Source organism: Phalacrocorax aristotelis, chromosome 3 (assembly GCF_949628215.1).
Source record: "Phalacrocorax aristotelis chromosome 3, bGulAri2.1, whole genome shotgun sequence".
NCBI lineage: Eukaryota > Metazoa > Chordata > Aves > Suliformes > Phalacrocoracidae > Phalacrocorax > Phalacrocorax aristotelis.
Genome location: NC_134278.1, coordinates 38,308,482 through 38,332,368, shown reverse-complemented (window position 1 = coordinate 38,332,368; position 23,887 = coordinate 38,308,482). Strand labels below are relative to the sequence as shown.

Sequence of the window (23,887 nt, the reverse complement as noted above, 5' to 3'; positions counted from 1 at the left end):
CACGTATTTTACTTTTCTATCTGTTGCATAAATGAGTGAGGTCTTTCTGATAGCTAGCTCTGCTGATACTCCTGTAAGAAGCAGAACGAAACAGCTCATAGAGAGTCCTCGGCCTCCCAGTTCCTTAATTGAAGGCTTTCTGCTGTACTGCATCATAGAAAGGTATTATAGCAACAAGAGGAAGGGCTTATAGAATAGAACTATGAAATAGCCGAGCTAGAAAGATATCTCTAAAGATTGTCTAGTCCAGCCCCCATGCTCAAGCAAGGTTAGCTAGAGCAGGTTGCCCAGGACTGTGTCCAGTTAGATTTTGAATGTTTCCAGGAACAGAGACTCAAACATCTGTTCCAGTGTTTTAATACTAGTTCAGTAAAAATGTTTTTTTTAGGTTTAAACATAATTTCTTATATTTCAATTTGTGCCCATTACCACTTGTCCTGCCACTGGGTATCAGCGGGATCCCCACCCCCTGCCTCCAATCAGGTATTGATTATACAAGTTGGTAAGACGTGTTCCCCCCTCCCCCCACCCCTCCCCTGAACCTTTTCTAGTCTAAGCGTCCCAGCTTTCTCAGCCTCTCCTTGTATGTCAGATGCCTCAGTCATTATTTTCGTGGTCTTTTGTGGGACTTGCTCTTGCATGTCCATGTCTGTCTTGTACTGGGGAGTCCAGACCTGAACCCAGCACTCCAACTGTGGCCTGCCAGTGCTGAGTAATGCCTTCTGGCAGCACTCCTTCATGCAACCTTGGATCTTTCACCATTCCTAGCTGCGAAGACACATTGCTGGCTTGTGGCCAACTGGTTGTCCACCAGTCCCAGGTCCTTTTCTGCCAAGCTGCTTTCCAGTCAGTCAGCCTCTAGCTGTTTTGGTACACTGGGCTGTTCCTCCCCAGGACCAGGATTTGCATTTCCCTTTGTTGAACTTCATGCTGTTCCCCTCAGCCCGTTGCTCCAGCCTGTCAAGGTCTCTCTGAATGGCAGCACAACCCTCTGGCTTATCAGCCACTCCTCCTGGTCTTGTATCATCATCAGCCTTGCTGAGGGTGCACCCTGTCCTGTCATTAGTGAAGATGTTAAACGGTATCAGCCCCAGGGTTACTCCAGCTAGTGTGGGTGACAGAGTGCTGTTGGTGGGCTGGAGGCAGTCGTGGCTTATTCTCAGGCAGTATCTAACTACAAGTTTTGCCACTCAGCAATTGAATTTTACAAATTCAGGCCACATGAATATCACTGTAGCCTCTGTTGTGCTTGTAAATGACCTGTGCAGCTGCCAAAGAGGAGAATATCCAGCTGCATGTTAAATCATAAAAATAGGTTGGTCTTTCTGTCATACAGTGAATTAATACTAGCGCTGTTGCTAGTAGGGTTGCCTTTATAATTCAGAGAGTGTATGCTGCTGTTCTGACTAGCATTCTTCCAAATGAAGTTACAAGTTAAAACTCCTACTGCAGATGTAGCTAGCTGTCCTGTCATGCTTGGGTGGATTGCGCTCCCTCAATTTTTGTATTTCGTGTGTTACATCTTCAGTGTGAAATTCTGTAAGGTTGTTCTTTATATTAACGATAAGCTGGGGTACATGGGTACAGCTGTCTTATCCATTAGGTCCTGCTTGGGGAAATCTGCAGTTCTTCCCTTTAGTTATCTGATGGATGACACTTGGCTTCCTTAAAATCAGTGCTGGTATAGCAGCACTTTTTTGTATTGAGAAAATGGTATTTACAGAGAATATCTACCTCTCTCAAAGTTCTAAAGCAATGACCTGTTCATACTTTGTGCTTCTGAAGCTTCCTTGCTGCTGTCTCTCCTGGATGTTCATGTCCTCTTGCCATTTCTCAGCAACAGTGAACCACCGTTCCCTGCTTGTTTTCAAAGCTATAGTAGGTTTTTTTTTGTTCTTCTCACTTCTTCAGCTTGTCAAAATGGATTCTGTAAACATGCCAATAGATGAAAATGTATTCTTCAAAGCTGGTAAATGCATTTTTGGTAAATACTTGCCCTTCCTAGATGGCAGCGCTGTACCTTCAAGTGTGTTTCCTTTGTGTTTCCCTGAGTACATCTTATTGCTCAATCAGTATTCATAAAATAAAATCCCAGTTAATAGATCAACATGGTGTATATATAGTTGAACAGAACTGCACTGTTTTTTTCAGATCCGCTTACAATTTACTTGAAAGAATTTGAAGATTTTATCTTTTCATTATTAAACTCCAATTAAACATTAGTTTAGCTTCTTAAATGTTTACCTGGCATGCTTAAAGCTGTGAAGTTTAATTTTAACTTTGTTTCTCTTTACCCCTCCTCTCCTTCTTTTTCAGCATGGTGTTAGTCTATACGTTCAGGATAAAGAAGGCTTATCAGCACTGGATCTGGTGATGAAAGATAGGCCAATCCATGTGGTCTTCAAGAAAACCGGTAGGAAATCAAGTAGTTTAAACTGTGTTTTACAAGGAGATATGTTTCAACAACATATGTACCAGTGCAGACAATATTTTCTGTTTCTAATTAGGGCTGTATAAGTTAGAAGATATCTGAAGATGTGGAGTCACTAATGTAAGACAGCAGGTGCAGAATCTTGGCAGTAGGCAGAGGATGCATGTGTGTAGCAAAATTGAAAAAATAATGAGTGACTTCAAAGCTAAAAAAGAGGGGAGAGGGTGGTGGGAAAAGGAAAGTGATCCAATGGGTAACCCAAAGAAGTTGTGGAGACTCCAGCCTTGGAGATATTCAAAACCTGAGAACATGGTCCTGGGCACCTTGCTCTAGCTGACCCTGCTTGAGCAGAGGTGTTGAATGGATGATCTCCAGAGGTACCTTTCAACCTCAACTGTTCTGTGATTTTTTTTTTTCTCTTTTATCTCAGTTCAATTTATCAGAGAGACTTCAGTGTCTTTGAATTTGATAGAGTAGTTTCCTCACTTCTGGTCTTTTGTGAAAAGAGGCAGAATATGTTCTTGAATCTTCAAAGTATTTTTAGGCAAGTAGCTTGGTATGAGCTAGTTACAGCCACTCTAAAAACAATTTATCCAACTAGGAAATGAGTATGTAAGAATAACTCTGATCACACAAGTTTTTCTTTGGCAAGGGATTAGTTTTTCTGGTGGCTTTTTTTTTTTATGCTGTTTTATACTTTTTCTAGCCACCTTCTTTCCCCTTTTCTCCATGTCCCCAAGTTCAGTCTTGTTGCACAGTAAAATTTGTTCTTTTCAGCTTGTTTCCAGTCAATTTAAGCATTTTTGGTTACACAGATCCTGAGTTTTGGGTGTTTTCAATTTTACCTTGTAAAATATGTTAAAATTATTTTCTCTTTAGTATTAGCTCAGCATGATCAAATATACATTGATTTCAGTTTCCTGCTCATCAGAAAATGGTGTTCAGATATCATTGTAACTGAGAAGTTATTTAAAAAATATAAAACATTAGGTTTTGGCCAGACCTCTTGAAAGTGTTTATTGTTTTCATACATGACAGCATAAAATTTTTTTTGGGAAAGCCTTTTTACTAAATTGAAACAAAGCGTGTATAATCTAAGGTAGTAGTAACTGTCTTCTCTTCTCAGCCTGGAGAAGAGAAGGCTGTGGAGACCTTATTGCAGCCTTCCAGTACATAAAGGGGGACATTAGGAAAGATGGGGGCAACCTCTTTAGCAAGGCCTGTTGTGACAGGACAAATGGTAATGCTTTTAAAATAAAGGAGGGTAGATTTAGACTAGATATATGGAAGAAATTTTTTTACTATGAGGGTGGTGAAACACTGGCACGGGTTGCCCAGAGAGGTGGTAGATGCCCATCCCTGGAAACATTCAAGGTCAGGTTGGACGGGGCTCTGAGCAACCTGATCTAGTTGAAGATGTCCCTGCTCACTGCAGGGGGGTTGGACTAGATGACCTATAAAATTCCCTTCCAATCCAAATCATGCTATGATCTTATGATTCTGAAAACATAGCAAGTAGATTTGCTGCTGAGGAATGCTTGCATATTCTGCAACTGGGAAATATATATAGGTAATGTTGATTATCTTTTGGACATTGATGTTAAAATATTTTGTTGTAGCTCCTTCCTTCTCTTAAGAATAAAACTTTTAAAAGTTCAATTTTAGGTAAAAAACAGCTTTCCTCTCCAAATTTTAAATAGAAACAGCAGGAGTTGATTTTCAAAGTCATTATGTACAAGACTGGTAAATTTACAAGCTGCAGAGAAAATTTTTTTCATTGCAGATCCTACAGAAGTCTACACCTGGGGGAACAATATAAATTTTACTTTAGGTCATGGTGGTCAACAGGGTAAACATCATCCTGAATTGGTGGACCTTTTTCCTCGAAATGGAGTGTATATCAAACAGGTATTCTGAAAGTGTTACACAGGCATGTTTCTCAAGGAACTTGCAGAGGGGTGTGTGTGTGGAACAACTATGGAAGATGTTACCAAGTTTTGAAAGTTCACTTAAAAAAAAAAGAGTTGGGTTTGTGGGTTTTTTGTTGTGTTTGTTTTCTGCTGTGTTTCCTCTCTCTCTCTTCTTAGTTATTTCTCAGCCAGCAGTTTCCATTGATCTGGCAAGCAGCTTAGAGCAGCTAAGGAATACTAGAGTAGGCCTGCTGTATTATATTCTTGCTGCTTCTCCCCAACATGATCACCCACAGTTAAATCATGGTGGGAATATATGGCTTGTGTATCATTAAATAAATTCAGAAGCTCACTACTTGCGTAGCTGGTTTGAGTTCCCGACGTCTTGTGCAACTCCCATAGTGAACTGAAGTGGGACAATGAAACTGATACTTGTTGAATTAAAATTCTTCTTGTGTTGAAAGCAGCATGTGCTGTTAAGCGCTCTTCCTCTAACAGTAGTTTTGTTCCTAGTAACTTCTTGGGAATTCAGTTTAAGACTGTTTGAAAGTTTAAAATACAACCTGAACAAGCATTCAGGGCAGATCTGTGCTGCAGTCTTAACATGTTTCCTTCAGCCTTTCTGAGGCAGTATTGTTGCCCTTAAAACTCAGTCTTTGGAGCTTCTGTTAGTCTGTAGGGCCATGCTTGAACTTATTTTAATAAATACAAACTGTAGGTCTCTTCAAGTATGTTAAGGCCGTACATAATAAATTTAAAGCAAATATTTTGTTCCTTGTGGCTTTTTTTGGCAGTTCTGTGCTTTAATACTAGTATCTTACTCATTGTCACACATAGATCTTTATTAAAGCTGAACTTTTTCACAAAGTAGTTTTGGCAGGTGTTCTCAGATTATCCAAGAGAATTAATTTATCCTGTACTGTCTCCTCCCCACCCCCTTTTTGCCCTCCTTTCAGGTGGTGCTCTGCAAATTCCATTCTGTGTTCCTTTCGCACAAAGGTCAAGTTTATACATGTGGACATGGACAAGGAGGACGCTTGGGTCATGGTGATGAACAAACGTGCCTGGTATACTATCTTATGCTATCTCGTGTAGTTTAGCATGATATTTCTTTTATTTCAAATAGCAAGTCTAAAAAGTGAATTAGAGTTTCTGTGAGTGTACTTTCAAAACCAGTTTGCTGTTGATTTCAAACAAACCCCCTTGCTCCCCTCTAAATAACAGAAAAAAAATACTCTCCAGTACTACTAGTGAGGTGGCAGAGTGTGGAAGAATACGCATTTAAATGTATTTTAATTTAAGATAGCTAGGTACTGTGGTCAAACTTCTGCGTTGTGGCTGAGTTGTTTTGAAGGCTAGCTGATGCCAGATAAGTGGAAGCAACTGGTTTTTGGCCGAGCTGACTTCTTAAATAGGTTTGTGATGCTGTCCGATAAGTTTCAAGGCTGTCACAAAGGAAACAGCAGTACTGTGGAGCTGTAGTGGCATGAGAAGTGATGGTAGGGTTGCTTTTTACTAGACTTGCACAGCTATTAAGTGAAAATGCACCTATTGGTTTCATTTGAATGATACTTTGTTGCAATATGCAAAAGCAAAATTTGAGAAGACTGAGATATGATGACACTACAATTCTTGGACTTCAGTATCTTATCCTGTGCGCACTACCTGGTAGTGCGCATTTAGTTTGCAGGACAATAATTTTTAAAATTTTCTAATATCAAGTATCTGGTGCAGAACTTGATATTATGTTGCTGGATGATACAGTGAAGGCTGGAGCTCAATTTTTAACTTCTTTTTTTTTTAAAAAAAGGCAGTTCTGTGAAATTAGAATTTTTTGCAAATTGCTGTTTTGAAATTTTAATGTTACCCAATTGAATAAAGGAGAACTCACTTTAGAATGCATGAAGAGTCAAAGACACGGAACTGCTTCCTTATTCTGTGGAATTTTCTTAGGATTATCCTGTGTTTTGGAGGAAGGGAGAAATCTGTTGATCATGGTAGCTTAGAAAGAAAAACAAAAGAGTTAATAGTTAATATTTGTCCAGCTGTCCTGAAGATATAGTTTCCAACCTAATTTTGGAGCAAGTAGTTTAAAAATAATCTCCCCTGATAGCAGAGGATGCATTTCAAATGAAAGTAGTTTGTCTTATTGCATTGGATGTGGCAATTCTGTTAATGAATGTATTGTATGTTTGAATTAATTTTCATCTGTAATTCAATATTTAGCCGTGACTTTCTGTTGGTGTAACTTTAGCTTCATAGATGGTCACTGGTTAATATCAAACTTTTTTTTTTCTTGTTCAGGTTCCAAGACTTGTGGAAGGCTTAGCTGGCCATCAGTGCTCTCAGATAGCCGCAGCTAAGGATCACACTGTTGTTTTAACAGAAGATGGATATGTTTACACGTTTGGTTTAAATACTTTCCATCAATTGGGTATTCTTCCTCCTCCTACTAATTGCAGTGTTCCTAGACAGGTAAAAATAACATCAGCCAAAGCTTATTTGTTGGTTTGGCTTTTTTATTTAACAGAAAATAAAATATGAAGATTGTGAAAATAACTCAAATTTTTTCAGGACAATAAAGTCGAATGTGAGTTCAGATAAAATCTTGATTTTTATTGATGTGTTATCATACATTTCAGTCTTAAATACTTATCCATGTTTTGATAAATGTTTCAGTTTGTAATCTGAACTCTACCAAGGTTTACAGTACTAAGTATGATACTAGGTGCAATTGCCAAAACCCTTTTCTTCCCCAAATTGTTCTGTAGCTGAGGTGATGTAAAAGTAATAGGTATGTACTACTTGAGATTCATACTCTTTACCCCTTTTGAATCACTGGATGGTGGATGTCAGGGTTTGATGGGTGTGTCCTTTGCTGGATGCACGGTTGATTCTGGAGTTGTAATGCTTTGGGAAGAACAGTGACAGCGAAGAGAGGGTGTGGGCATCAGCAACTTGGCTATATTTCTGTGCTTAATCTGTAATTTTTTCTAAATTCTTTTTTTTTCTTTTTTTTTTTTTAAAGTAAATAAGAGTATTGATAGGAAGCTTCATCCGGAGTAGAACAACATTGCATTACCAGTGTTATAAAAGTAGGAAAGAATATTGGCCGAAGTGCAACATCATAGTGTTTTGTGGTACAATGCAATGCTCTTCAATAATGTAATGATAGCTGTGTATCCACAGTATTTGCTTTGATCTTGATCATCTTGATCTGGAAAATCAAGTTAAATTTGAAGTGTGGAATTAGTAGTATAGTGTTCTGCAGTGTCTTTAGGGTGTTAGGACTTAGAGGCTGACACTTTTGCAGCACTTGAGTCTTCTTTTGCTGTCTTATGCATGTCCTGTGCAATCTTGTTTAACATCTTACATATGCACACAGCCTAAGGAGATTTGATTCTGATTAGATAATTATTAGGTAAAAGAAGTTTAGTTCTTTTTTTTGTCAGTAGTGCAATAGTGCCCCACTTGACAAACTTCTGAAATAATCCTGACTTATTAGACTGTCTGTGGACTGATACCAGTGCTTCATTCTTAATGACTTTAGGACTTAAATGTCGCCAGAAGTTTGTACATGTGAAATTCACCTGTTGCTGCTTAATATTAATATGTACTTCGGATTTGTGCTTAGGTTCAGGCAAAAAACCTGAAAGGGAGAACGGTGATTGGAGTGGCTGCAGGCAGGTTCCATACAGTGCTATGGACTAAGGAAGCAGTGTATACCATGGGGCTGAATGGCGGCCAACTAGGTAAGGCAGAAGCGTTCTGAAAGTAAAACCCAGCCATTAAAACATGTTATGTGTACTAAAGCTGTCATCTGCTTCTTACAACAGAAGCCTGATTAAAGCTTTCTCTCTTCTCCCTCTTTTTTTTTTTTTAAACCAGTCTGATGACATCATCATTTTACAGTTCTTTTGGACAATATATTTCATTACTGCCAGTCACTATCACATTTTGAGATAGTGGGAGCTAGTCAGAGTTAGCTCGGTTATTTGAACTCTTTGGAATTCTTTTGCCCTCCATGTATCTTGTGCGGTCCTGCTACTGAAGACTTTCAGGAAACAGAATGTTGCTGTTTGTGTTGCAAATTACCCCAAGGCATGCTTGTCTCTTCCTAGGAGTCTGGCTGGTAGTGCCCGTAATAAATGATAATCTAGCATTCAGTGCTCCTGCCTATGTCCTTCTTTCACCACACACTGTAAACATGCTACTGATAACTTTTTCCATACTAACTTTTTAAACTGAAATGCTTGCCCATACCTAAACTTTTTTCAACAATGCCATTACCAGAATCTTCACTTAATTCAGTATTATTCTGAAGTCGAGAAAGCAGCTAATAAAAAAATGTATTACCAACTACTGAACTTCTTGATTTGGTGTGAGAAGGATATTTTAATTGCTTTTGTCTTTTTCAGTAAACAGGTGTTGCAGTATTGGTTTGGATTTGCATTTCTGCAGTTCTGTATCTGTGTGCAAACAAAACTGTTCGCTAGCTCTGGTACTTAGAGTTAATCTGCATCAGTTCTGGGATCAGCTTCAGATGCTTTTTTGTGTTCCTATTAAAGATTGCAAAAGTATGGAAAACCTTGTCTTTGTCTTACTAATTAATATTTTTTTCTTTGTGGTTTTTTTTTTTTTTGTTTTTTATATCCACCCATCATATAAGTTTTTTTGTGATTGCTTGTGTTGTTGAGAATATTCTGGTGTGTGCGTGGCCCAGTGCTGTACCATATGGAGTCAGTAATTGGATCATAAGTGGTACAGTTATGTCAGCTGGGCACTATGATAGACGGGTGGTAATAAACCTTGCCTTTTTAAGGTCTTTGGGCGGAGCACTACACTCTCATATGACGGTTGCTTCCAGCTGTAGAGGTACCTCTGCTGCTTGTTCCTGGGTATTAGTACTCTGATCCACTCTGTGGTGCAGATGTAAGTGCACACAGAGCAGGTTTATGGTATGTATGAGATTTTTTGTGTTATGTTTCTTGATGCAGCAGAGCAGCAATGGCCTGATTTTTTTTTTTTTTAAAATATATTTTCAGAGACAAGAGACCTTACATTACAGCTCCAACCTGTCTATTGTTTCATGTAACTACTTGCCTTCATGCTTTCCTGCACTTACAGTAACTTTTATGACAAGCTTGTATCTTCCAATGGCTGGAATAATCCATAGTTTATGCCAATGTCATAGTATTTCTAGTGTATTGAACTGTAATATAATCAAATAAATATTTTTTTTCTTTGAATCAAAGGCAGTACTACTGCAGAGTCAAACCACATTAAATAGCTTTCCCTGTAGAATAAGCCTTACTTCCGTTTTTTTGTGTATCAAATCTCAAATGTTTTCTGGTCTTTGTGGTGAACTAACAAGTATGTGTGGTGGGTCTCTTCTGTCTAATTATTTTGAAGATGAATTACCTAGCTACCTAAATAATCTTTTAAAATTTAAAGGTTCTTCAAAGTAGTGTTACAAAGTATTCTTTAAATGCACGGTATGTGGAATGGCAAATAATGTTTTTGGGGTGTGTTGTATTTTCTAGGTTATCTGCTGGATCCTAATGGAGAAAAATGTGTAACTGCACCTCGCCAAGTTTCTGCTTTACACCATAAAGATGTCTCTGTGTCCTTGGTCTCTGCAAGCGATGGTGCCACAGTATGCGTTACTGAAAGAGGAGATATTTATTTACTTGCAGACTATCAGTGCAAAAAGATGGCTTCAAAGTATGTGTTAGTTTTCTAATTTGTCATAGGTGAATAGGTGAAGGTTTCACTGTAGTCTTACACTTGCAAGCTATTTCAAAGATTTTTGTGTATAAAGCAGATGTAATACAGCGCTCCCTGGAGTTCTCTTAATTTGCAGTTCTTTCATATGAACTGTGGCCGTCTTTTTTGTTTGTTTGTTTTTGTTACTAGATGAGGCTGAGGTGCCACTTGATGTTTAGCAGAGATATTAAAAAAAATTAGTAAGAGGAAATATTTTGTGCTATAGGTTTAAAAATACTGAAGCTGGTATTTTTTGCTCATCTGTTAGCCTGAATTTGTTTAAATGCATCTTGGTAGAGGCATTAAAGATCTGCTATTCTATTTAGTTAGGTTGTTATGATTTTGAATCAGCAATTTGGGGTCTGAATTTCATAATTAATGTGGATATAGTATGTTATAAAGCGTAATTTATTTTGCAAGGGGAACTTTGTGATATTATCTGGTTCATATGCTAAAACCTGTTGTACAAACAGGGCCCGTGACTCATAAACTTAGGACATTATTTGATCCCATTCTCTCTTACTTAGTTTGCAGTAACAGATTAGAAGGAGTAATTAGCATTTTTTTCCCAGCTAACTCCCAGTTAGCTTTTCAGCTTCACTTCAATTCTAGCCATGTTTATTGACACGTTATAGCTTAATGATTATTTCACACTTCATTTCCTACATGGTTGTAAGTGAAGGTGCTGGCACTTGGAGAAACTTAATACCATGTATTGTGGTTTTGTACTAAGAAACTGAAAAGCGATAACTTCAATGGTTTTGATCAGGTAAAAACAAAACCCACCAAAAACTTGAGAAACAGCCTGGGTTAGGATAAGTCTTTTGATACAAACAGCTAAATGAAATTTATACAACTATAATTTTTATAATGCTGAAGATCAAAGCTAAATCACATACTGGTTTTCACTTACAGAATTTTGTGAAGAACCTGTGGATATGATGTGACTTCCTTAAAAGCAAAGCAAAAATTACAATCTCCTCGTAGTATTTTATTAGCAGTTATGTTAGTAATGCCAGAGAGGAGAAACTAAAGTGATTTGTTTTCAGTGTCACTACCTCAACTATATATTTTTTTTTATTTTTTTCATTTAGAGAACAAGTAACTGTCATAGAAGCAACATCAATACACAATGAAGAAATACTAATTTAACCTTTTGTTTTCTTTCAGACAGCTGAACCTTAAAAAAGTTCTTGTTAATGGGGGATATTTGGAATATAAGGTAGATACCCAGCATCTTAAAGAAAATGGGGGTCAGAAGATTTGCATTCTAGTGCTGGATGAAGCTGGTAGAGTAAGTTGTGCACCTAGAAATCATAATTACATAGAAAACTGCATGCTGATTAATCAAACTTTAAACATAAGAAGTTGACAGGTCAAAATCATGCATAGAAAATACACAGTTTATTTGTGTAGAGTTGCTAATGGTTTGGTTTGGGTTTTTTTTTTTCTTTTTTTTTTAAGGACTATGGGAAGACTACCAAAGTAATGTTAGTAGTTTATTTTTAAACCTGTAAACTTCTAATGGCGTTTCAGTGAAGGTGTATACACCCTTACTTTTTACAAACATATGTAGTGTACACAGTCTGGGGCTTTTTTCCCCTGCTTCTCCTCTCACCCCATCTACCCAGTCACCTTTACGCCCTCCAGAAATAGTCTCAGAAGTAGTTTCTCGACTTCAAGTTTTAGAGCCTTTGCTGAAAAGCAGGTCGTCTGTAGATGAGATGTCCTTTTTGTTGTTGAAAAGTTGCAGCTAAACCTGGTGACTGGCTTAGTATTTATAGTTAAGTGTAGACACTACGTTGTCTTATAACGGGAATACTGTGGTGTATTTGTTTTCTTCCCTCGTTCTTCCACAGAGTAACAGTTTATAGGACCATTCAAAACTCCAGCCTTTTCTAGATCTGCTCACTGGGAGATCTAGACCTTCAGTGCCATCTAGTGGTGTTTACAAAAACGTTTTGTTACTGAAATGCTGCCTTCTTAAAGAATGTTAAGAACTGAGCTTGTGTATCAAAGTAGGGAGCAGTGTGGGTATTTCCTTTTCTTTCCTTGCATTTGACTGAATTACATTTGGGGATGATCTTACCTGTTTATTAGGTCATTAGTTGTCTTGAAGATTATAAACATCCAGTTCAGTATTTGTTCATGTGAGGTTTAGCCTCTAGCATCTGTAGTATTGGTAGTGCCCTCTCAGCATCTTTAGTAATGCTGCTCTAGTAGTAAGAAACTACATTGTCTTCCTGCATCAGTGGAACTATGTCAACCTCCATTTCGTATCTTCCCATGCTGAATACTGGCAAATGCTGGGTTCTTTAATGCTTATAGGCATTATAAATTGGGTAAGGAGAGGGATGGAATTTTAATACTTATGTTTCCTGAATCAGTGCTTAGAGAGTACTGTTTAGCATAGCAAAGAGAAGGCTCAAGAGTGATCTTATCAATGTATGTACATACTTGAAGGGAAGATGCAAAGAAGATGGAACCAGGCTCCTTTCAGTATTTCCCAGTGACAGGACCAATGGCACATTGGGCAATGGGCACAAAGTGAAACAAAGGATGCTCTGTGTGAATATCGGGAAGCGCTTCTTTACTGTGATGGTGGTCAAGCACTGGCACAGGTTGCCCATGGAGATTGTGGAGCCTCCATCCTTGGAGGTATTCAAAAGCTGTCTGGACATGGTCCTGGGAAGCTGGCTCTGGGTGGCCCTGCTTGAGCAGGGGGGTTGGAGTAGATAACCTCCAGAGGTCCCTTCCAACCTCAGCTGAACTGTGATTCTATAGGACTTCAGAAGGGAAAGGAAATAGGTTACTCAGATTCTTTTGTCCCCCCCTTAAGTAGGTGTTAACAGACCTGTGCAAGTCCTTCAGTGGGAGAAAATGAAAGCCCAACTTTAGCATCACTAATGCCACATCTGGGCTTTACCTTGTATTGGATTGTTGCTTCCTGCTCGCTTCTTTGACATCTACAGTATACCTTGTTTGGGTCCTGCTGTGCATGCAGTTCTTAACGTTTCTGTTGAATGTTCTGATATTTGTGTTAGGTCATGATCTCTGTTCCGAAACCTTGGCTGATACAGGAAAACTTGAGATTTTTGTCAAACGATTAGCAGGAAATGGTTTAAATTTTTGGTGTGCTAGCTTTAAATTTTATCTGATTTATAAGCAAACCAGTTGGACAAATATGTAAATTAAGGACTAGATTACACTTGTTTCTTGACACCTTTTGCTGTCCTTGTTGGGATATCAGTAAAGGCTGTCGTACAGATGACTGCTGTGAAGAGGTTTGAATATTCAGAGAAGCTTTTCAAATGCCTTTCATGGGCAAATGGATCTTGATATCATAATAGATCTTCCCTGTTTTACTTGTGGGTTTTTGGTAATAGATGCTCATAATGCTTTAGGATATAATTTTGAAGAATGTCTTTCTCCTTTCATATGCAACTTTGAGATGACATGTTCTTGTGTTTAAAAAAGTAGTGTGTAATGTGTAACTGCTTTTATATGATATGAGGATTTCCCCTTTCTCTGAAAAAAATGGTTATAGGTGTTCTGCTGGAAGTCATCTAACAACTCCATGAAGCAGTGTCGTTGGGTGTATGGCCGGCAAGTCTTCATGTCCGACGTTGCTTTAAATAGGAATGAAATAATGTTTGTCACACAAGATGGTGAAGCCTTTACAGGGAAATGGCTGGAAGAAGGGAAAAAAATCTCAGAAAAGAAAGGTTAGCTGTGATTTCTTAATTGTTTTTAACTACTTCAAATCAGTATAAAAGTTGAATTGAATCTATATAGTCCCTAACGCTATAATGTGCTGAGCTTGTTCTTTCCTCCGTGTCTGACAGTTGGTAGGATTGACCAGTACTGTTCTCTTTCCTCAATAATGTCAAGATTTACTTACTTTGCAGCCTTCAGTTAACCTTCAGGTGGAGATTTCCAGGAGGAAGAGTACTTTTGCCAAGAAAGGTTGTACTGGATGATCCTTGAGGTCCCTTCCAACCTGGGATTCTATGATTCTGAAGAGTAATAGTAACACAAGGGTCCAGTGTCATGATCTTGTCACATATTAGCTGACCAGTCCTAAGAGACTGGCATTGAGCAAAAGGAGGAGCATGTACTTGCCTGTACTGCTAAATCTGTGAAACCGTATCATGTTTCCCAGACCCTTATCTGGGCATGATACAGGGTCCAGAGAAATTCCCACCTTATTAACTTGGTTCGTATTGCTTAGAGTAGGTCCTGATGGATTGTTCTTCTGGAAGGAAGATACCTGTCTACTACAGGACAAGATTTTAATTGAAACTGTCAGCTCTGTTCATGTAGGGGTCTTAAAACTCTATGGATAGAAATGGATTTACTTCCAACCTGGGATGCATTTGAACTTTATAGCTTTACGTTGCAGTTCTACTTCCTTTAATACTGAGATTCCATCTTTAATTTTATCAGTCCATTTTTGTGTTCTTTCACAGCAAAAATCTTTCCTCTGTTGTTCAGTGCAGAGTTGCGTATTAGTTTTACTGTGTTACTACTTTTATTCTACACATCACATAGTAGTTCCCTCATTACAGAGGCACCAAACGCATCTCCATTTTGCTCTGTTTGTCCTGGTGCTGGTATGTGTTTGTAGGTACTCCGTTCTTTCTGCTTATTGCTGTTCTTTTTGTAGTTCTAGCAACTGTAGTTTCAAGGAAACATCAGGCCTGTTGAGTAGTTGAATGTCTTGTTGATGTTTATCATTGTTTTTTGAGAGGTTTTAATGAATGTGGCAAATGGTGTGCACGTATTTGATTATCCAGTTCTTGAAAAATAATCCAGTATTCAGAGAATACTGAATTCAGAGAATTTTTTCAATAGTATTTTGTTAGTTTGGGTATAATTTAAACAGATACAAGATGAAGTCTGAAGGCAATTGTATTATATCTGATGTAATTGATATGACAGAAAAAGAGAACAGTGTTGCACTGCTGTACACTGATGCACAGCTTGTTTCATTCCACAAGAGGCTGCACTGAATGTTAGATGGAGTGTTTTCCCTTATATAAAGTGGCAAAACATTACCCCAAGATGTTCTGGATAAAAATTCTCCTATATGTAATGTAAAGTCTTACCCTTAAAACATCTTCCTGCATTTCAGTTAAGTGAGCTGAAATCGTCAGTATAATTTAGCCTTATTCAATGACTCTATCAATAGACAAAGAAGTTATAAATCTTGTCTTTTTGTTATATCAGTTGCATTTTAATTAGCTGGACCTTGCTGTGTGTTTTTTTAATTATTTTTTTTTTTTAGCAGAACTTGTATCGAGCCTTCAGAATTCTTCATGTGATATATCTTGTGAACATGATACAAACAGTGTGTATGAAAGAATTCGACTTCAGAAGCTTACTTTTGTCCACCGAGCTGTTAGTATTGCCACTGATCCTAATGGTTGCAATTTTGCTGTTTTACAGTCAGATCCTAAAACAAGGTACATTTAAAATAACAACTGTAATTTTTCTCTTTTTTGTGTGTGATTGCAATTAAATCATTCTGCTTTTCAAGACCATCTTTTGGCTCACACAGAAGTCATAGTAAATGTGGTGATCCATACTGCTAGAGAACAGCACTTGTTAGTAAACAACTGTGTTGAAGTTACCCGAAGATCTCAGCTTACATATTTGCATAATTAGTATAGATAGTGTTGATGTTTTATTAAAAGTGTTTAAGGCAAGCATCTGCGCTGTATTTCTTAACACACTCTGAGCTTTAAATAGTGTAGAAATTCACCACTTCAGTAATCACCAGTAACAGGTTATAAATAAAATTGAAAAGTGGATCTTTATTTGTTTGGAAAAAATGTTTAAAGTAAAATGAGAAAGTAGAATACTGAACCATGTTCCTTGCACTTTCGTAATAGTTTCCAATATATCTGATAAAAAGTAAATATTACTTTTTTTTCTTATTGCTTTGGATTGTAATACAAAATACAGCAAACATTTCTGTGTTTTCTTGTTGGAAAAATGAGATAGTTCTGATAATACATATTTACTGACTACATTCTAAAACAAAATACTATACTTGATATTCTGAAGCTAGGCAGATCTTTCATATGTGGTTTAATTGCTTAAATACCATATTATTCTTTTTGTAAAGAATAGGACATGAAATGTTGAGTAGTCCAGCAATGTAAGAAAAAACCCAAATGAACCAAATAGAAACACCTCACCCTCTTCATTAAACATACTATGTAAAATTTTATGGAGCTTGTAAATATTGGGTTTTTTTGATGGATTTAATTTTATTCTAGTCTCTATGAAATTCCAAGTGTGTCATTATCAAGTTTTGGAGAGGATTTTGGCAAACTGTTAGAGGAAACGGATGAAATGGACAGCATCCATGATGTGACTTTTCAGATTGGCACAAGAACATACCCCGTGCACAAATACATCTTGGCTGTACGCTCTGACTTCTTCAGGAAGCTCTTTGTTTCCAGTGACAACCAGCTAGACACTCCAGACGTCTACCGTAAAGATGAAGATGCTGTTGGATGTGATCTTTATGTAATAGAGAAAGTTCATCCAGATCTGTTTGCATACCTTCTGCAGTTCATATACACTGATACTTGTGATCTTTTGACTCATGGTTATAAACCAAAAATTGTGCATAAAGGAAAATCAGAAGAATATCAAGATACTTTAATTTCTAACCTGAGCAAAATGAGTTTTGATGAAAATGTTAATGGGAAGTCTGCATTTGACATTTATAGAAATAATCAGGTGCAAGTTATAAATGAAAAACAGAAGAGCAAATCTAAAAAAGGCAAAGTTGTTGGTGAAGAAGCTAACCTCGTAAAAATGCTGCAAAGTGCTGCAAAGAAGTTTGGACTCAGCAATTTAAGTGGAAGGTAGGTGAAAGGAAATGCATTTATAATCTGGCAAGCTCTTCACAGAGTGCTTTTTGTGTAAGCTGATCTACTTTTAGTTGTCACTGAAGTAGAAGGCTAGTTGGGGTTGATGTGTTTGCCTTTTTTCATTTGTTTTATTAAGTATAAAAGTTTATAGCACACACTGTGCTATCTCTTTACAGCAATGTGTTTGCTCTTTGCTAAGAGAAAGCATGTATGACCTCTTTGAATAATGTCAGAAGCAGACTTTCATAGCATGGTTATGTACTTAAGGCATAATTTTTCAGTAGTCTTCTATAAGCTGGAAATGGGCTGTTGGCCCTTATTGAGTCCTAGAACTTCTTGGGCATTTTTATTTAAAGCATATGTCCTGTGCATATTTTAGGGCATGAGCTCTCTGAGACTCGACGTCTGATGCAAATCATCTGACTTTCCAGAATGACTGTCATAAAACATCAATACTTGTTTTGTTAGAAAAAGTTGACCTAACTGAGTTTTGGCTTGATGAAATTCAATGATGTGTTCCATAGGCTACCATTTTTTCCCTAGTCAGTGAACACTTTTAACATAAAACAACACAAAGCAAGTTAAAATCTTGTTTAATGGTGAAACAAATGGAATTGAGACCAAATGTCTTTGTAGAACTGTGTTACTCATTGTTTGGTCTTTTCCTTTCAAAGGCGGGAATGAGCTTTTTCAGTTTCCTTCACTGTATTTTTCACAAACACTGAAGTTGATCAGCAAAGATGTGAACCTGCTGCTAAAACTGAGTTCCTAAATGAAATTTCCTTGTTAAAGCACTTTCTCTTTGAACGTGTATTGCTTTGTGATCCACCAGCAGCACTCCTGTGTCTTTACCGTCCCATTCACAAAGCCTCCTTGATGAATTAGGGTGCTAAAGAAGCCTGTGCTGAAACATGCATCTTTTCCAAACCACTGTCTTCGCTCAGATAACTGACTGGTAGCAGTATGTATAACTCCTAGATTTTTGACCCTGTGGTGTTGGGCTTTGACTGTAACTATAGGGGTATAGCTTTCATCTAAGATAATAAATAAGACAGCTAAGATGTGGAAAGAATGTCAGTTACATTTTACATCTGCAGTGAAGACTTTCAAGTAACAACTGGCCCTTTCTAATTTTCTGTGATGAATTATTTTGATCCTTTTCATATTCACAATATGAGCCCACTGAGGTGTTGTTACCTTGTGAAACTATTCTTCTTAGTGGTTTGAATTGTATAATTATTGTATTACTTATTACTAATGTTACTTATTTGCAGGTTGGATGGAATCAGGTTGGAAAATGGAAAAATTAATGTTGTCAACAAGAAGAATGGGAACAAACCAAAGTTAAATCAGAAGAAATGGTAAACTTTTTAAATCAAGCTTCCCCTACCCCCACCATCTTCCTCTTATGTGATCTTTTTATTGGTTAAGTGTAAGCTAAGGTTGATCAGTTGTATTTTAACTTCTAGTCTACACTTGTCTCTTTCATAGTAACTCATGTTTGGAAGCTCTCTGTAGAGGCTTATAGACTGACCTATGAATTAGTAATCTGGGATAATTATGTATGGTATATTTTTGCTTTTTTTTTCCTCTGTACATTAATGTGTTCTGTGGATTAACTGTGTCATGGAATACTAATGCCAGGAGAAATGTTGTGGGTAATCCAGTGAAAAGCAGTTTGACTTTTGCAGATATGCTTGTGGTGACAATAAGACCGCATGGATTGGAAATAAGCAAATGTATAATATTTTTTCTAATTAAGAAAATCTCTGGAATATCTTTCAATAGAAAAATTCCTTACACTTTGATAAAAGTGGTGTTTGGTTTTTAATTCCATGGGTGTGATTGGGTTATCTATATCCAAAGGCGTGAATAGTCTACTTACCTTTACTGTGTAAGTAAGCTACATTGTGTAACATTAGCTTTTTCACAGAATTTGGATTACTTCACTCTTAAAAGATATTGTTAAAACTTATAGTAGCTATTAATGTAAGAGAACAACTAACAACATAGAACATTTAAAATTGACTAAAATTAGCCATAAATAATTTATTTGGTCATAGCAGTTTTGAAACAGTGACTGTGTTGTGAAGGAAATCATTCAGATGGAATTTTGAGAGTTCAACTTCGGATAAAAAAATTTCTCTCTTGAAACTATCATGCCTGTACCTTAGGTTCATTTTATATGATGTTATTAAAGTTCAGGTGTGTTTTAATGTTTAGGATAAATCCTAAATTGCTGATGTAAGCATTTATATGTAGAGTTTACAACTTGTAGCCCTTCTGAATAGTCACAGTTCTGATCCTATTACATATCTTCTAGTTCATACCTCTGCGATGTGACCCTGAAATCTTTAGATGGAAAGGAATTCCCGTGTCATAAGTGTGTACTTTGTGCAAGACTTGGTATGTGTGTGTATTTTTTTATATATATAAAAAATATAAGTCATATTGTCTTTTTTAACTGAAATTTTATTGCATCTTGAACTGAAATGCCTTTCTTTACAGATTATTTTCACAGCATGTTAAGCAGCTCATGGATTGAGGTAAGCTTGCCAATAAACATGTGTGGTGGTATATTTTGTTGCATCAAATAAATGACAGCTTTTCAGTTTTTCATAGAATAACATATCCTAAATACCGGGGAAAAGGAAAAGCTGGATCCTTTGATCCTGTTTGCAAGAAAAAAAAAAAAAACCCAACACGTTTTTGGTTACTCTGTATTTGTGCTGTTGAGATTGTGTATTAAATGAGAGTAATAAATGTATTAATGTATATCAAAGGCAATTAAAGTATTGCTTTTGTTTTAGAAGTTTATTTTGGGCTAGGTCATGGATTTATAGAAGCTGCTGGACTCTTCTCATGGGATACTGCTTGGGATGAATTTTCATTTTCTTTCTGTAAAAGATCTTACAATTTAAATAGTATGCAGTATGGAGTAGCTTTTCCTGTGTACTGAGTGAAAGATACAGCAAAATTGAAAGTCAATGTGTAGAATCTCTGGTTGACTTCTACTGTTAATGAAAGAGGATATCAGGCACTATTCCACTTAGTCACCAGCTGCTGCTTCAAAAGGTGTAGATCTTTTTTTTGTCTTAGTTCCTATTTACTAGCTGCGTGTCAATGCCCTGGTTGTTCCTGGACATTATAATTTGCCAAATTGCCTCTGTTTAAGTACCTGAATATGACTGATAATGCTTGTTGAAAGAGAGGAAAGGTGTAAATGGAGAAGCGTTTTTCAGAGACTGAAAGCTGAAGCAGTGTGCAGGAGTGTTCTCAACTTCCAAAGCTTTTGGCAATATGTAAATCTAAGAACCTGGCAAAGTACTGAAATTTCTCTTTGGCTCTGTAACAGAACTTCACCTGTCCTCTTGGTTACTGTGCTGACTTTTCCTCAGTCGTTCCTCAGGAAACATATCCAAAACACTGTCAGACAAGTGATTGGTTTGCTATTTTTTTTTTCAGTGTTGAATGTCCATTTGTATAGTTGATTTCTGTATCGGTTGTATGTAGTTTGTAAGTTTTCTATGATTTTGTAAGTAAATCTAAATCATACTAAATTCATAGGTCAATATTTTGTGAAACAAGTGCTCTAGATAGTCTATAAAAACCTTAATGTCTGTAAGAGATTTTAAACTTCAGATGGGAGATATGTCAGTACCAGTAGCGTGTTCTAAAGCAAGAGAAATCTTTTGGTATAAAGCTTTGCTTCAGAACCACCTAAAATAAACCGAAGTTGTTAAACAGTGATGTTGCATAAACTTGAATGATGACAGTTATGTGGTTTAATGGCTAATGTTTGCTCATACAAAAGCTTTGCCTTAGTGGTTAAGATGGTTCTTCAAATGGAGGGTTTGCTGAGAACCTTGTTTTCTGAGGGATTAACAATAAAGTCTACTTTAATTTTATTCTGGCATGGGAGCTTGTGATTTCACTAGATCTTTTACTTTGAAAGAAAAGCAGTTCAGTACTTGCATAGGGGATTCCTGTAGTTTTACTTCTAGACAACTGTGGGTAAAGTGATATAATCAAGGAGGATTATTAGAGAAGATGCTTGAACTGATGAAACATTGAACTGTTTAATGGGTATTTACTGAGAAGTTTGGGCAGATTTTAATTGCTCTGCTACAATCAATTCTTAATTGAAGAACTTGATCAGGTTTTGAGCAACTATTTAAGTAATTGTATAACTTTGAAAATATGACCTTCAGTCTGAACAATTTCTAAATATAATTGCTGTCTTAATTTTGTATTTTATTCCAAGTAGTCAGCTTCTTTAACTCTTCTTTTTTTTTTTTTTTTTCTTTTTGCCTTTTAGGCTTCCTGTTGTTCAGCTCTGGAAATGCCAATCCATTCTGACATACTACAGATAATTGTAGATTACCTGTATACAGATGAAGCTCTTGCGATAAAAGGTGCCATTTATATATTTTCAAATCAACTGTAGCTCCTGCAATTTTTATATTTTTAAAATATATATTCAATACTTAATATGCTTGCGTTGAAATTTTATGTGGGAAATGAAAATTTTTGTGGCTCTTGCTTTAGATTTTGAGGTGATCACTGTACCCCAGGCTCTTCTGTACCTTCTCTTTAGTTTGTTAAACTACAGTTTTCTTTCTCATTTTCTTGCTTCAGAAGATGACTGTGTTTGCTCTTCTAAGCTATTGTGCTGTGAAAATCCCATCAAAATTTCCAAAGCCATTACATTTGTCCTTTGGAAAAATTTAATTTAAGCTGTATGTGTTATGTTGCTTTTGACTTGCCCACAGTGTTTACGTGATGCTTTGTTTTCCAGATTCTCAAAATGTGGAATTCATATGTAATGTTCTTGTGGTAGCAGACCAACTTCTTATATCCAGACTCAAAGAAATCTGTGAAGTAGCTATTGCAGAAAAACGTGAGTTCTTCCACTTGTATTGTAAAGGGTTAGACAATAAAAATGCTTTTTTTTAGATGTTAATGTTCTTGCCTGTTTCAGCACAGAATTATTTCCTTATATTACTTTGCTGTGATTACCTTTTGCTGTTCATTGCATAGCTGTCAACAGTTGTTTCTTTAATCTGGGTGATGTACTAGGTTAGCATAATCTTCCATTCCTTATGCATTGTTGTCTTCATCTCATGCTCTTTAATAAAAGAAAAAAAGAAAGAATCAAACAAAAGCTGAACAAAACAAAACACCAAAACCACTACAACAAATGAACCAAACTTTTATAAAACCTCTATTTCATTGGTTTCAAAACCCTTGTCTTTCAAACATGATAAAATGAATTCTACATTTCTATTTCTGTCCTTGTATTTAATTCTACTAGTTCTTATGTACGTTTGTTTGACAGTGCTGTCTCTGTATGGCTATGAAGATCTGCCTCTTCTAGAAAACACTGAGTGTTGTTGTTTAGCTTCATACAAGAAGTCAGCATACAATTTTTGCTTGGCACTTCTTAGTGACTTCCATTTTTCTATTTCTCTCTCCCCTGCCCCCTACCCCTTCATCCCCTCTTTTTTTTTTTTCCTTTCTCTCTGCTAAAGGAACATTTTGAGCTTTAAGAACTGTTTATGCTGTAGATGAAAATTGCTATTTTTAACTTTCTTCTTCCCTTTGTTTTTGACTGATGAGTTTCAATATATTGAAACTGATATGTTTGTACATAGGGCCTTTCTATTTCTGTGAAGCAGCCATTGCATTCAAGCTGCTACAGAGTTATGTTGAGCTTGCTGTAGTTTATGCTCATTTGAGCATTGCCATATTTCCTAGGAATGGCGAAGTATATGATATGTTTCAATAACTAGACCACGCTGTGCAATATGTCTTCAAAACTGCTGCATGGTATTGTAGCGTGTTATCCAATTTAGTCTGTTGTGTTTCTTTTTTGCAGTTACTTTAAAGAATGCTGCCGAGCTGTTGGAGTTCTCAGCAATGTATAATGCTGAACAGTTAAAACTGTCCTGCTTGCAGTTCATAGGACTCAATATGGCAGCTTTGCTTGAAGCAAGGTGAGGAGGAATGCAAACATGTTCATGTACTAGCTGTTAAATTCAAATATCCCAAGTCAGCAAAAGGGTTGGAAGATCTAATAGGAGCAGTTAGATGTTAAAATGCAACTGAATGCTTCTGGTTTAAAGGGAGTCTCATTTTTGAGAAACAGGGAAGCTAGTTAAATATCTGTACATACTGTACCAGTTCTATAATACAAAACCCTTTGTTACATCTGGCATGAAGAGCCTAAATTAAGTGGACAAAACTCTCTTGAAGTCAGAGTAGGCTTTGACATTAGGCTTAATCTGGTTTGGGTTTTTTAAATTGTTTTTGAAGATGCATAAAACTGCAGTGGTTTTTTTATGGTTTGTTTTTCTTTCTTTTTTATTTTTTTTTAACATTATAGTTACTATGCAAATTGAATTTATTTTAAGTAGGATTATTATAGCTGGCGCATTTTCCAAAGAGGATGGGCCTGCCTTCTGGTAGTCACTTTGCTTTAACTCCCTGCAGTGAGGGCTGAACAAATTCATTAATTATCCTTGCTTTCCACAGTGATTCAGCTAGGGTTCTAAGAAGTTGAAGGTGTGCTTTGGCATTCCTTCTCTCAGTGCTTTTGGATAGGGCTTCAAGTTCCTTCCAGAGTACATATCATCTTAGAGCAAGCCTTATCAGCACTGGTTGACCTTCTTTTCTAGCAAAGACTTAAACCTCAAAAACCCCCAACTGACCAAAAACCCCCATCTCTATTATTGGTCCACTCTGTCCATTCCTAGCCTTTTTGTCATGCTTCCTTTTATCTATAGAAGTTCTTAGAGATCTGAGCCAGTTCAGAATGCCAGGAGTTCATTGCTATGTCACACAACTGCTTTGCTTGTATCACAGATGCAGGAACTAATTCATATTAGCAATTT

The 23,887-nt window shown here is 36.8% G+C and overlaps 1 protein-coding gene across 5 annotated transcripts in view; it reads left to right on the top strand.

The window, feature by feature from the left end:
• Nucleotides 1-23,887, top strand: part of IBTK (inhibitor of Bruton tyrosine kinase) — a 61,290-nt gene that overhangs the window by 9,992 nt on the left and 27,411 nt on the right. For 3 of the 5 annotated variants that reach the window (XR_012659552.1, XM_075087159.1, XM_075087157.1), the window contains exons 3-18: nt 2,317-2,413; nt 4,215-4,339; nt 5,298-5,408; nt 6,646-6,816; nt 7,976-8,093; nt 9,885-10,065; nt 11,278-11,401; nt 13,655-13,832; nt 15,395-15,572; nt 16,392-16,988; nt 18,269-18,355; nt 19,318-19,400; nt 19,503-19,540; nt 21,313-21,409; nt 21,793-21,894; nt 22,873-22,990. Coding sequence is in view for 4 of the 5 variants with exons in the window: in XM_075087159.1 (XP_074943260.1) it covers nt 2,317-2,413; nt 4,215-4,339; nt 5,298-5,408; nt 6,646-6,816; nt 7,976-8,093; nt 9,885-10,065; nt 11,278-11,401; nt 13,655-13,832; nt 15,395-15,572; nt 16,392-16,988; nt 18,269-18,355; nt 19,318-19,400; nt 19,503-19,540; nt 21,313-21,409; nt 21,793-21,894; nt 22,873-22,990 (2,405 nt within the window). In the remaining variant the exon portion in view is untranslated. The remainder of the gene's footprint in view (nt 1-2,316; nt 2,414-4,214; nt 4,340-5,297; nt 5,409-6,645; nt 6,817-7,975; nt 8,094-9,884; nt 10,066-11,277; nt 11,402-13,654; nt 13,833-15,394; nt 15,573-16,391; nt 16,989-18,268; nt 18,356-19,317; nt 19,401-19,502; nt 19,541-21,312; nt 21,410-21,792; nt 21,895-22,872; nt 22,991-23,887) is intronic. The other 2 variants (XM_075087160.1, XM_075087158.1) reach the window with 1 other exon arrangement.